General features: G+C 32.5%; 2 protein-coding genes, 1 long non-coding RNA gene and 1 other non-coding gene across 5 annotated transcripts; 3 read left to right on the top strand and 1 right to left on the bottom strand.

The window, feature by feature from the left end:
- The first annotated feature begins 351 nt into the window (after positions 1 to 351).
- On the top strand, positions 352 to 2,207 carry LOC100775423 (FCS-like zinc-finger domain-containing protein). The gene is made up of 2 exons (NM_001254712.3): positions 352 to 1,131; positions 1,538 to 2,207. Exons 1-2 carry the CDS (start codon positions 662 to 664, stop codon positions 1,680 to 1,682), a joined length of 615 nt encoding a protein of 204 aa, NP_001241641.1. The 5' UTR covers positions 352 to 661; the 3' UTR covers positions 1,683 to 2,207.
- Positions 2,208 to 4,351: 2,144 nt separating this feature from the next.
- Positions 4,352 to 9,360, top strand: LOC102666593 (uncharacterized). The gene is made up of 3 exons (XR_419307.3): positions 4,352 to 4,869; positions 4,977 to 5,053; positions 8,489 to 9,360. It is a non-coding gene; the product is annotated as an uncharacterized lncRNA (long non-coding RNA).
- On the top strand, positions 6,205 to 6,364 carry MIR4355 (microRNA MIR4355). Its single transcript, NR_048675.1, has one exon. It is a non-coding gene; the product is annotated as a microRNA MIR4355 (primary transcript).
- Positions 9,361 to 9,454: 94 nt separating the features above from the next.
- LOC106797152 (inositol-3-phosphate synthase) lies at positions 9,455 to 12,503 on the bottom strand. Of its 2 annotated transcripts, XM_014770975.3 has the most exons (10): positions 12,050 to 12,503; positions 11,867 to 11,935; positions 11,634 to 11,769; positions 11,239 to 11,486; positions 10,920 to 11,146; positions 10,714 to 10,829; positions 10,376 to 10,552; positions 10,108 to 10,296; positions 9,947 to 10,009; positions 9,455 to 9,748 (listed from the first exon to the last, which is right to left on the bottom strand). In XM_014770975.3, exons 1-10 carry the CDS (start codon positions 12,235 to 12,237, stop codon positions 9,629 to 9,631), a joined length of 1,533 nt encoding a protein of 510 aa, XP_014626461.1. In that variant the 5' UTR covers positions 12,238 to 12,503; the 3' UTR covers positions 9,455 to 9,628. The 2 variants fall into 2 exon arrangements, with proteins under 2 accessions (XP_014626461.1, XP_040867938.1); XM_041012004.1 differs by having other exon boundaries at positions 10,714 to 11,146; positions 12,050 to 12,382.
- Positions 12,504 to 14,878: the final 2,375 nt, after the last annotated feature.

The following is a 14,878-nucleotide window of genomic DNA, read 5'->3' as shown; positions in this document are numbered from 1 at the left end:
CATCTTGTTTGTTATTTTTTCATCTATAAATTAATTAACACGCTTTACTTGATTCTTAATTAATTAAGTCAGTTTTCAAGACTAATTCTTTCTCCGCGGAAGTTGGCAATCTCAGAATATATATTTCTTAATGAACACCATTAACAGTAACACTCCAAAGTAGTATATTCCTAATAAAACATCTCTGGCTCTAATTAGAGTTTTATAGAGAGTGTGACGTGGGATATATATATATATATATATATATATATATATATATATATATATATATATATATATATATATATTTCATTTATTATTATTTTTTTCATATCATAATTCTTATTATATTCTTTTTCTCTTTTACCGAGTGTTGGATATGTTTATGAAACATTTTCCAATATATTATGATAAGAAGTCGATGGTGGCTGCAAGCAACCGCTGAGATTGGTTCTGGGGGTTGACACGTCCCGTTTATCTTCCACACTCAGTTCCCACCTTTCCACCTTTCCTTCTCAGTCACACACACTCACACCGAGTTGTGTCGAGTTGTGTCAAGTGTGAACTCAAAACATCTCTCTCAATCTCTCTCCCTGTTTAGGTTTTGTTTTGGAGTGGTGTTGCTATCTCTATAGCTCCATGAACTTTTTCTGACACAACCCAACCCAAGAGGAGGAGGGGGATGAGGAAGAAGATCGAAGAAGAACAAGATATGTTGCTTGGAAAACGTCCTCGGGCACCGATTATGAAAAGAACTACAAGCATGAGTGGTGGTTTGGCCGTGGAAACCAAAACAACCAACGAGGAAGTAGTAGTCATGTCTGATTCGCAACATGATGAGGTGGCCGCTAACAACAAACTCGTCGATCCACATGTTGTTGTTGCCATGGGAACACCAAATAATAATGAATTCGTGCCTGACCACACCAAACATGTTTCTGAGGCCAAAGGATCATATGTATATGCTGATCGTTTGATGGGCATCAACATGAGCATGCCCCTTTCTCCCACAACCTCAAATAATCATCGTCACACTCACATCCACAACCATACAACAAACACTAACAACATACACACTACTTCTCACTTTCTTCGGACTTGTGGCCTCTGCAACTGTCATTTGGCACCTGGTCGAGACATCTATATGTATAGGTATGTATATGTATTAGGCCTTGCCAACTTGTTTAATTTAATGCTTAGTTATGAAAATAAAATCTTAGATGCAATTCTATAAATATTTTTGGTGTTATTCTCTTATCATAATTAGAGTTTCATCTCGAAGCGGACATTTGATGTACTAAATATTTATTGTTTTGTATTATTAAGGTATAATTAATTTTCGATTCTGATTGATGAACAACACTTTAAGCATTTAGGAATTGTATCTAAGTTTTCTCCTATAGTTATTTATAATTATGTATCCATTCATTCTTTAAAGGTTGATTTTTGTTTGAATTCAATATTCATTGTCTAAAGGATGTAGTTGATTAATTAGTCTACAATTCAATTGGTTTTCTGACAGAATTTGACAAAATTGTTTCATATTCATTTATCACAGGGGTGATGCAGCATTTTGCAGTTTGGAGTGTAGGGAGAAGCAGATGAAGCAGGACCAGAGAAAAGAGAAGTGGAAGGCGGGGTCTAACAAGGAGCACCACCGTGCATCACCACCCGGCGCCACCGCGAAGGCTTCTTGTAATTGAAGGGTTGGAAAGGTCATTGCACAATTATAAGGTGAAAGAGTATAATAATAGCAGTATATATTTGAGGAGAAAATTAAGAAAGAAAGAAAGAAAGAAAAAGGCCGAGCAAGCTAATTAATTGGAGCCTCGTGTCATGTGCACTTACGACAAGGCTAGCTGTCACATATATTCCGCCATCCCTCTCAATTTCATCTATGGTTCTTAATTTCACACCTACGTTACTAGTTCGTCCTTATTGACATAATTCTGCTAGGAATTAAGTTGTACAAAATTAAGGTGTGGTGTTGCTGTATTATGCCTATGTCAATTTTAATCTTTCTATCTAAAATTCCCCCTACATCCAGTTTATTACATGCCCTTTCCTTGGTGTGGTTGCTGTATTTAACTCAAACCGTTACAAACAAAAAAAAAACAAGGATTTAACGTTTGTAGTTTCTGCTTCGTGATTTGCTAATGGAAAGGCCAATTGAGAGTGTTTCTGATATACTAGTATTGTATAATAACAAATGAAAGTACTTCCGTTTCTATGTGTTAGCATGTTTGGAACAGCTACTTAATTATAAGGGGGAATTAGATCGAAGAGATTATCTTTTCAAAACAAATTCACCAAATTAATGCGTACTTCATTCACAAGCAAATATATTATAGTGAAACGCATATGGGTTTAAGTAACAAGAAGCTTAATTTTCTTTAAATAAAATTTCATATTCAAGCTTTATGAATAAATAAATAAAAAATAGGTCTTAATTTTTTTTATCAAGTTCACCTTATTCAACTCAAATTAATTGTATTGTAGTACAGAGAAAAGAAAAAAAAAACACATATATTACAAGTAATGTTAGTAGTCATATATTCCTGTTGTGTAAATTTGATAGACAAGGCCTCACAATTCACATATACCTGATACTGATGGAATTAGCAAATTAAATAAACCTTTATATTTATAATCTTTTAAGAAATTAATTTAAATAAACTGATAGTGTACATTTACTGGTTTTTTATAATATTATTTAATGAAATTTAATGAATGTAACTCAATTGATAATATATATATATATATATATATATATATATATATATATATATATATATATATATATATATATATTGAGTTTGTAAAAGATAATTTGAATTCAGCTCTAACGAACATCCTTAAAGAAGGTTAAAGATTTTTATGTATTACTTGATTCCTAACTAAGTGCATATTTGTTTTCTCATTTTATTTGTTATAGCGCATGTTATGAGACAAATCCAACAACCGTTCACAGACATAAGGGGAAGATTCATTGGCAATATCTATTTCTGACCGTTCCAATGAATTTTCAAATGTACCCTAAGTATTAGTCTCATAGCGAATTCAAAAATTTAAGACTGAATATCTTGAAGTTTCACAGAAAAATTATTATATTCATGCTAATTCCTATTAGGTTATTAGGTTGAAATTATAAAAATTGCATAAAAGTTGAACATCCCTTTTAAATATCATAGTTCATCTTGTGATTATCTTTACAGTTGCAGAAATTAACTATCACACTACCTATGCTCTCCCTCACCCTAGAAAATAAAACTCATACTAGTACATCAGTGATATATCTATGAGCTTTATGACGTACTACGTTAACACCATGTCTAAACTTATTGCGCTACTTTTGCAAAGTGGTAAACGTAATAGAGAGGCAGTTGACAAAATTAAATGCAACAATGCTAACATACATGTTGGACCCACGTTAAAATCGTAAAAGCGATGGAAATGAGCTATGGAACTAAAACAAGAATCTCAAACTTTAATTTATTTATTCCACTACTTTATCGCCCTCTCATTGAATGGTAGATCTGAGGGGCACGGAAGCATGCACATTCCCTTCCCTCTTGTTTTTTTCTCCCGAAAGTAATTAAAAAGTTCAATCAATGAAATAAAATATTTCATGAATGAAGGAAGGAGATTGATGGTGCATCAACTCATTACTCATCACCTTCAAGGATCCACGCGGGAACTTGGTTATGTAATGCCAAGTAGCACTTTCTTCCTCTTAGTTATGTCTTGAAATCATGAAATGCTTTTCATTGGTATTTCTTCTCTTTATTTTTCCCCCCCTCTTGCCCGTGATGTTTTATTTAGTGCCCCGAAATATGGACATTACGTTATGGAATCGCCGTGGTCCCTACCCTAAAACCCATCTTCGAATAGTTAATATATGTGCTTGGACATTCCACTCTCACCGATGTAAAGTAGTATTATAGACCAATAGAATAGTAGTGTCAAAATTGTTCACGGCCTTTCATATGTTTAGTTAAATTAATTTAGTTAATGATGGTGATGGCAAGAATTAATTCGTGTAGCAAGGTTGCCGGTGGGCTTAAATAAACTTTGAAATATTGGAATAGAATAGGACAAGATGTCTCCAATTATCATAAAAACTGAAACGGACTAAATTGGGGTTTAGTGGTGAAAGGCAAGGGCGTAGGGACATGGCCAAGACGCATAAAGTCACAGCTCTTTTTGTCACAATGGGACCAAGTAATCTCTAACATTAATTGGAATGACTCTACTACATAGCTGAGGTCCCCCCCATATGGGTTTTGTTCATTTAATTGAGATGAAGTTTAGTTGCATCAATAATAATGCAGTGCTGGTACTTAATCAGTGATGCTTTGTATTTTCCCTGGAAAGTGAAAAAATAAAAACCAAGCAGCAAAGCAAAAGGTGTGACTATGAAGCACACTAGATGTGGTAATAAATTAGGCCTCACTTTTTAGGAGGAGGCCCACACAACAAGGAGATACCTAGTTCAAAAACCCCACGATCTTGATTTTAAAGTTTAAACTGCGGTCCAATCATCACAGACACAATCTCATAATATTCAGGCAGATGTAGATGGGGAAATCTCAAATTTCAACATATGTTCAGATTCTCTTTGGACCCTTTCTTCATCGCCCTGTCTTTATCTCTCTATTACTATTATCAGAATCCAGTTCAGATTTCATTCAATTGGAAAGAGAAAAACTATGAGCTGTTTCATGTGTCGCTTATTAATAATCTTTGCACTTTGTCAATGAGAATGCAATTGATACATATAAGCAAATTCCTTCAGCTGCACCCATTATTACTCAAGTTGTAGCCATTGTTGAAGGCTTACTTCAGTTGCTTGAACATACTTCAATATTTTAGAGGGTTGTGGATTGTGAGGTAAGAATTAGAGTATAAAGAAATAAGTTATTGACTAATAAAAGCGTAAATCATGTCAACGTTGCTGATTCTCTCTCATATTCTTTTTTTTTTTTTTCTTTTTACAGGATCATCCATATTCTTATTTACTTTTTCTCGTAAGTTGCAATAAACAAAGCAAAATGATTCCCCTTGTTTATCAAAGGTACGTAGTTGCTACCTGATGTCATAGTCATTTCATTATTTAATCAATAATATATATATATATATATATATACTAAAATATATTTTTGTCTTCTATATTAATATAAAATTTGTGTAGTATTTTTATAAAAAAAAAATTAGTCTTAGTAATTCAAAATGTGAAATTTATTCATTTAAATTTAACTATATAAACACAATGAAACAGATCTAATCTTCAAATCTAAAAAAATCATAAACACGGTGAAATTCACTTAAAAATGAATTTCACAATCCATTAAACTCTTCAATTTTATGGCTGTTGATGAATTACTTTCCACAATTTTTATCTTGCTTATGACTTTTTTGTTCAAATATAATTAATTAAATTTCATAATTTTCAAGTAGAAAGATCTAATCAGATAAGAACTTAACATCTCCTAACAAATATTTTTTTATTCATATTGAACTTCTGACTAAATACTTAAATGATAAGATTACTTGTGAATCATGTCATATAATGTTGATTTTGAGAAAGGAGAAATTTTAGTCTACAACAATTGAATATCCACACAATTAATTTATCAATGAAAATGTAATGTAAATTAAGTGATTTTTTTAAGGCAAATTAAGTGAATTTTTTTTTTTTTTTGCGATTGGTTTTCCTGATTTACATGAATTTTCATTATGCGGCTAGTAAATAAAATATGGATCCCCTCGCCCTCCTTCCAAGACCAAAAAAGCATGGATGTAAAAGTTTTGGTTGGAAGCATAATGTAAATTAGCTCTATAGGCTATTGAGATTAAAGGTCTCTCTTTGTCTCTTGCGTCCCTTTCTTCCTAGTCTGTTTTCAATCAAAGGGAAAATTTCTTAATTTTATCCATACATTAAAGATATAGATGTTATACTACAATATAAATTTATGTCAGAAATTATTTAAAAAAATGGCATCTGTAAAAGGCAGAGTATACACTCCTGTCCTGCTTCTGCTTGTTTATTCTTGGGCATATGGTTGGATCCTACTCGTTTTTTACGAAGGAAAATGGACCGTGCTAATCTTTTGGACTTGTTACAAGTCAGTATTATTTGCACCAAATTATTGTAAAAAAGGCCCAGAAGAACTAATCCAAATATGCCTTAAACTTTTGGGCATTGCTTTGCACACCAGCATATTGCTGGTACACCCAGCATAACATGTGTAATTCCAATTTTGACCTTCCATAAAGCTGATACAAATTGATAATCCGTAAGCTCAATACGGATTGGCCAATCCATTATCAGCTTTACAGAAAGGCAAAAGTGGAATTGCACTGTTGTGCTGGGTGTACCAGCAATTGTGCTGGATGCACAGAGAAAAACCCTAAACTTTTTTGGTTTACAAGAAAGAAAATGGGACTTCTAGATATGCAAGAATGGAGTTGTCCTTTACGGTTCGTTTGGTATCAGGAAAATAATGGGGAAATAGGATAGAGAACAAGGAAAATACTAAAAGTGTTCCCCTTTTTTCCATTAATTTATAGGTATTTTATAAGAATTTTTTATAAAAAAAAAATAACAGGCCTTTTTGGGCCAACATTTCACCAGCCTGCTCTGGCCCATTTGCCACAATGGATTGGCCGAGTTCTAGGAGATAGAGAAGAGATAGAGGAGAGATGGGAGGTTTTGGAGTATGTTTGGTAGGAGGAAAATATGAGAAAAGAGACATAAAAATAAAAAAAAAATAAAAAAAAGGTGAGTCCTACACGTATATTTTCATTTCTCTGAAAAAACAAGAAAAAATGAACTGTAAACGCTTCTCACCAAAAAAATAACTGATTATCTACTAATGAAAATTGATTGTTTTTCTTATTTCAGCGGTGACAATCGATCGTGTTCGCAAAAACAATTAATTGTTTAAAAAAAACAATCAACTCTTTGTTAAAAACGTTTATTTTTTTTCTTATTTCTCTTTCTATTTTTTCCTTATTTCTCTGAAACCCAAAACTCTTATTTCTATTATCCTATCTTATTTCTTACCTATTTTTATTCACTCTGTTACTCTCTTCTATTTTTATTTATCTTATTTCTCACTTATTTATTTTCTTCCTACGAAGACACCGTTAAATAAAATAATTGTCCATAAGAGAACTAATTAAATAAGAGCAACTTTAATGTATTATTCCCCCAAGCATTTGAGTTCCACAAACAACGTTGTCTAATAAGTATTCTTTATTGCACACGCATTAATTATTTTTCTCTTTAAGCATTAGTTGCTTACTCTATCACCCGTGTTAGACATGGCAAGAAAATTTGTACCCGTTCGAATCCGTTCCGACTTTGACGGGTAATACCCGAGTTGACCGAGTATGGGTTTAGGTTCGGATTTTTCCTGATAACCAAAAGTCGAGTACAAATACGGGTATGAGATTACTACATCCGCCCCGACCCCAAACCTGGACCCACCCTGCCACTTAAAATTTTTAGAATTTTTGGATAATTTAATCAAAAGGCCTAGAATTTTTATTACTAGTTAATTTTATTTTGAAATTTTTACATAATTTAATATTCTTTTCTTAACAATTTTTGTAGACACATGCGCTATAATAAATTTATTGATATATAAGTAGTTAAAAATAAATGTTTAACAATCAATTTATTTTTTCTAAAATCAAATTTTTAATATTTTCTTTACAAAAATAATTATTTTTCTAATTTGAATCGGGTATGGGATGGGGTCGGGAATACACGATACCTAACGGGTCGGGAATACACGATACCTAACGGGTATGGGTATGGGGACATGTTGAGGAGTTGAGGTCGGAGATTGGGGAGACAATACCCGTCCCCCGTCCCATTGTCATGTCTAACCGGTGCTATTTGTTTTTAAGATATTAAAAAAATAAAAAATAAGTGTTCAAAGGTGTTTGTTTTTAAGATATTTATTTTTAGTAATAAAATAATTTTTTGTGGACCCCATTGGAAACTCTTAAAGAGAGTTGTTCCATTATGAAAATTAAGTGTTCAAAGGTTTAAGAAAAGTAAGAGTGAATAATGTGTACATATGGGTGCCATTTTAAACTACCCAAGTGAATTGCTGGATTGGAGATGCTCTAAGTGATTACTATGCATCACTATAACGATAGCATCTTTTATTTTTTTGTCCAAATCTTGATTGAAACTTGAAATGATGACCATGCGATGCCTTACAAGTGAGCCAATGGTTCTAGTACAATTGTGGACTGCTACGGTAAAGGGCACAAATGCATCACGGTTCACCGAATATTTTATTTAGGTTCTTCTTAACTACTATGTTTAGGATATAAATTTTAAAAAAAATATATTCAGTGTGTAAATAATAAAAGAATATAAAAAACAATGGATAATGTAATTTTTCACCTTTCAATAAAAATATTTATACTTTAAATTTCTTAATCAATATCCTTATGGTGTTAATATATATTTTTTAATTTACCACCCAAGCTCGTGTGCTTTTGGACTCCGATGGTTGTGAGTACTGATGTTGAAACAAGAAGAAGAGTCTAATGACTAATGGTGTCTCGAATTATTTTTGCTGTCTGTACAACGTGGCTCGTTTTCATTCAAACAATTCTGCTCTGGTATGGTTGATTGCGATAGTGTTGTTTCTTGCCAATATCACTGAAAACCAATAGTCGTCCTAACAACAGAAGCATGCTGATAGGTACTAAATCCAAGAGTATGTGGAACAATCAGAATGAAGCCAATGAGAGAAACTTTAAATAAAGAATATAAAAACTAAGGAGATTTAGATCAGTTACTTCAACAGGGTACATGAGTTATTGTAAAATTTTGATGTCACGGCCAGAACATTTGCAGGATATCAAGTATTGAGTTCTGCACCAAGAGATAATCTCAAACGGTTCCCTTCTAAATAGCAGTCAATATCAGTAGTTTTATTGTTGCACTGTGTAGTCCAACTTTTATCTTAAAGAAGAGAAGGCAACTTACTGCAGCAATGGAAACCAATTGCTTAAGGAAACCTTGCCTTGACATTAACAAAGTCAAAAGCACGACAGGCATATTGCAAAATCTAAGCACCAAAAATTGATACTGCAATATTTCAAAATGATCCCAGCCCTTATGAACCGAAGTGGAGGTTGAGGTTGGCTACAGTTCCTGGAGTATTCCTTTGGTTTTAAATAAAGGTGTTTGGACCAGTGACCATTCAGAGCCAGTGATGATCGGCTTGAAATAGAGGCTTATAGCATCAATTTTAATCGCATGAGGATTGATATTTCATTTTTGACTTGTAAAGAATTATTGTAACCATGTAGTTTCTATTGTAATATCTGATTTTGCAGGTTTTAAGAAAATACTTTTTAACGTTACACCGTGATGTAAGTATATTAATGTTGTCGCTTGCAACTAAAAAATATACTAAAAATGGAGAAGGGTAAGAGGATAAAGTACACAAAATTATACTACATTCATTCATGTCCCTAGAAAACAGAATATGTCCTGCTCTAAAGCATTAATGAGAAGATGCAATCAATTACACTTGCAAAATCATAAGCAAACATATTATTAACATAAACCATTCGGATAGGCTACCCCAACAAAATTATTATTCTATCCCATGCGTCACTTGTACTCGAGAATCATGTTATTCTCTGGGGCCAATCCAACACAAGCCCTCATTATGTTTTCCAGCATTGCACGCTGCTTTGACAATGCATTCACCACTGGTGTACCCGGTGGAACCTGCAAGAGTTATGTTGTGAGTAACCTTGCCAACTTTTTTGATAAAAAAATGATAAGGGGAAAAAAGGGAAATTCACTGAACAATGATTTAACTTCACAATTGTATCTCAATACTAAAACTCATATTTCTTTCAACTTAATTCCTATATAAAAATAAGGATATGCACTCAACATTGAATAAGATTAGATTAAACTCACCAGAGGAGCCTTGGTCAGATAGCTGAGAATGGTAGCAACTGGGTGGAATGAGTGGAATTTTCCCTGCATCAACCACCACAACATAGTGACCTCAGAAGGCTGAAAAAAATACAATGACGAATACAATCAAGCAATAAAATCATTTAGCAATGCATGCAGACCTCATTTTCAGCTTTAAACTGGATTCTAGTGCTCAGCTCAGCAAGAAGGACCAAGTCCAAGATAATAGGAGCAGCTAAAAGGGAATCCTCACATGTGTTGTGCAAAACAATGGTGTTCTTTCCACCCATGAATATCTCTGAAGTGTACTCATCCATGGCTCTCTTGCTATCCCCTACGTAAGGCACATACTGCAAAGGCAACAAAGCAGATAGAATCAAAGACCTGACAAGAGAAAGAAATAGTGAAAAATGGGTGAAACAAATATACCTTAATAACAACAACATGGTCGGGATGTTCACCAGGCTCATAGAGGATGGCATTGCTGTTGACCATATCGTCAACAACGTTGCTCTTGGAGATTTCCTTGGAGCGGAAGGTTTGTGGAGCCGAGAGATTCATACCATCATTGTTTCCCAGATGGTTGTAACTAACTATAGATGTTGGCTGTCAATCATCAACAGAACACTTGAAAAAATCAACTCATTTCTCCATTTTTGACATATAAATCTAGCACGATGCATAAATTGTTTACAAAACATGCAAAGGATAGATTGTCCTAGTAAAAATAACACCCATGATATGACATTAGTATAACAACAATGTACCTTGATACCAGCCCCCACAAGAAAATCAACCAACACAGATTTCATTTTGGTCTGACCACTCTTGAAGTCATCTCCACCAATCAAAGTGTTCCTCGCGATGGCAAGATCAATCAGCCCTGATGACAACAACACAAACCAAAGTTCACAAATTAGCATAAATACAAACAATTTAAGTTGTGGGGGGGACATAAAGGCAAGCATCCAACCTGGTACAAAAGTGTTCTGAGGGCTTCCATTAATGAAAGGAACATTTTCCATCACACAGGCAATGGCATACAAGGTGGAAGGAGAAATCTCAGCCTCATTTCTGTCCACAGCAGCCAAGAGATTCTCCATGGTGTCATTAAGGCCTACAACCAAATTGCTATACCTCTCTGTGTTGGCAGTCCACAGGACAACCACCTTGTCCACTTTGGTGGCTTCCTTAAACGCCCTGAGTTCATGTCAACAGTTAGAACCTGAATAAGATACAGATCATGTATGTATGTATGTATGTATGTATGTAGATTGAAATAGGACATATACTTGATGTCTTTGATGATTTGCTGAACTTGCTCTTGCTTTGTGCCCTTAATCACGTTGTTGGCACGCTCCTCTTGGTTGGCAGCAATGAAATCCGGGTCGTAGATTCCGGGGAGTGGAACCATGGATTCCATGTAAGGCCTCAACTGCTTCTGCAAATCGATGTCAAACACCTTTGCCCTGGCCATGGCATCAGCCAGGTTCATGTTGCTGATATCCCATCCCCCAAACACAATGTCGTCAGGATTAACCTGCCAACAGATTTATTTCAAGGCCATAAGCTAAGTTACAAAAACCTTAACTACAACAAGTGGGCATATGTCAAAAACTTCAATCAACACTCCGAGGACTAAATCTGATAAAATCAATTAAAAAATGATAAATTGTTGTAATGATACCATTGGAAGCAGACTCTTGAATGGGGCATAGATTTCCTCTCCCTGGAAGGATCCAACTCGAATAGCTGAGGCTTGGGTGAGGGAGCCAAAGTAATTGGCTTGTTGAATCTTGTCCTTTGTAGCCCATGAAATGCCCCTGAGAAATCATAAAATACAAAAATGACCCATAAATAAATAACACAAGGTTCCTCTTAATAATACCAAAAGACAGAGGCTAAGAAATCGAAACTAACTCTCTGTTAGCAATAACACCACCGGTGAGGGTAGAGCCGTTGTTTCCACCCCAACCCACAAGCATCACCCTGATAATTAATCAACCAATTAAACAAATCAGGATAAAAAATTAAAATAAAAAAAGCGTCTTGATTTCGAATAATATATATATATAAAAAAATGACGTTGATGTGAAGGCTAACCCCAATTTTGGAACATGGGTGTTGGTTTTAAATTGGTAGTTGACGGATTTGGGTTTGACAATCCACTGATAGGTGCCATTCCTGTTCTCGTGAACAAGTTCGGTGGTTTCGTAGTTGTACACGGACTGAATCTCAGTCTCGGTGTACTTCACATTAGGACTCTCTACCTTAAAATTCTCGATGAACATTTTTCCCAACGATTAAGAATGAAACTATAAAGGTTATAAAAGGATTGAAGAAGAAGAAGAAGAGAGGGTTGGCGCGGTTCCTCTCCTCTTCTACACTTAGAAAAGATTTGTGAACGGTTGTTGGATGCCCCTGAATACAGGGGAAGGAAGACCTATATATAGAGGAACGAGCGAGTAGGTATACACGTGTCACAATTTGAGTGGGTTGCGGGTTATTTCTGAAAATGCTCCATTTCAAAGCGCAGCGTTTCTTGGCTTGGCCATTCTCAATCCCAAATAGTATAAACTGTCCATTTTGACATGCGCCAATCAAATTTGTTCATTTGCTTGTCTCCTAGTGACTATTATTTTCAACTTAAACTTGTTTTGGAGTATTTTAAAGTTTAAATTCGTACTGTATTTATTATTAAGTATTGGGAAAGTGTAATAGGTTTATAGTGTAGTTAATGAGTGTTTTAATTTATCTATTCATTAATTGATTATTTATTATATTTATGAATTTTAATTTCTAAAAATAAAAATATCAGATTTAGAAAATAATGTATCTTTTAATACAATATTAAAGTAAGAAGAATTTGAATTAAAAGCCATTAATTATTGGTTAATTATAAACTTATTTTTTAACAAAGATAATTATAAATGAATTGAAAACCACTCATTATTAAAAAATTATAATTAGCCTAATTAATAACTATATTCATCACAATACTTGATTAATAATCTAACAAATGAATTAAAATCACTAATTTATAAAATTATGAGACCAAATGTTACAATTTAAATAAGAGGAACCAAAATCATAGATTTAAAAAATTATGAAGAATAAAATTACAATTTAACCAAAAAATAATATTTATTATCATACACATGAAAATAAATAAAAATATATTTAGTGCCTCTATTTTTTTAAGTTTAGGTTTAGTATTTCTAAGATTTTGTTTATTTTTTGTCTTTCTAATTTTAAAATACACTCCTAAAAGCATTGTCTAAATGATTTTCAACCCCTCTATAAAAATGTTATTTAAACCACTTTAAAGAGTAAAAGTGGTACAATTAAAAATTAAAGGGACAAAACATAGAGAAAATTTTAGTGAGACTAAAACCGAAATTTGACTACAACTAATGAATTTAAGTAGAATCAAATTATAAGATTAAAGGAAGAAATAAAAGCATTACTAATATTTTTATATTTTTCTGAAATTGAGGGGCCCCAACCATAACCTAGGTCATGGAAGAGACTGGAACACTGAATGGGATGGGACCACGTAAATGTAGTAGCAGTGAGCGTGACTCGTGATTGCACTGTGAACGTGAACTAGATTCTGGAATCGTAACTCACTTCCTTCCACGCGATTCACAATTGTTGCTTATTCTAAATCTGACAAGTGTCCTAGACGACACGTGGTACGATTATAATAAGTTCGTGAAGGTTACTAGGTGGCAGCAAAATCTAAGACGCCAACTAGACCTCCACTCACACTATGCCACACTTTAGCTGCATCTTTATTAGTAGTATTTAGTAGTACTTCTCATTTTATTGTCTAAACAATTAATTCATTAAAATCAGTAAAAATAATTCATTTTACTTAATACTAGCATCTTAAATTTAATTATTTTTAAATTTTTTATTGAATTAAATAAGATTCAGTAGTACTTCTTATGTTTATTAATAAGATTTTTATAAGGAACAAGTTATTTTTATAAGATTTTTTTAAGTTATTTTTTTATTAAAATATTCTTAATCATTTTACAATGAATGTCATGAAATAAAAATATAAATATATTCTCTCTCTTGCAGGATAGATGAACAAGTCTATAACATGTTAATTCATTAGGTAGAAAACAATTAGCTGACAATATAAAGATGATGAGTTTTAATAATTATAAGGATAATTTTAAAAATAATATAAATTATAAAAAAATTTAATTTTATTAATTAAATAAATTAATTTTTTAAAAAGGTGTGAATTAATTTAAAAATTCTTGCATTTAAAGATAAAGATTCTTTCTCCCTTCATTCCAAAATAATTATCATTTTAGATTATTTTATACAGATAAAAATAATAATAAACAGATAAAAGATAACAATAATTTTATAAAATTAATCTTATATGATTGTTAATTTATTAATATATTTTATTGTCCGCCATCAATATTATATGAAATATAAGTAAAAAAATATAAAATCATAATTATTTTGAGATAATCTTTTTCTTACAGTATAATGTGGGATGGAGGGAGGAATAGAGTATACATTGAAATTATTTTATAACTTTAGTTTTACAATGTGTTTTTGGGTGTGTTTGAGTTTAACTCATTATATTCAAATTTGAGCCAACTAAAATTAATTTCTGAGAGCTGAAGTTGTTCTTGAATTTTAACATAAAAAATATATTTTATTTTCATTGTGATATATAAATTTAGAATTATTTAGTATTTTATGATTCCCAAGGTATTAGTTACTTATGATTTTTTATCACGAAATTATATTAAAAACTAATCCAATTTTATTTTTCATAATTTAATTATTTTTATATTAAAATTTTTTCATTTAAATTTCAGGTACCTGTATTATTTATTTACTTATTTAGATTTTGGATATTTTTAAAAATATTTTCTTTTTAAAATTTAATATATTTGT

The sequence above is a fragment of the Glycine max genome, chromosome 18 (assembly GCF_000004515.6).
Source record: "Glycine max cultivar Williams 82 chromosome 18, Glycine_max_v4.0, whole genome shotgun sequence".
In the NCBI taxonomy this organism is placed as follows: Eukaryota; Viridiplantae; Streptophyta; class Magnoliopsida; order Fabales; family Fabaceae; genus Glycine; species Glycine max.
This window is presented reverse-complemented; position numbering and strand designations above follow the sequence as displayed.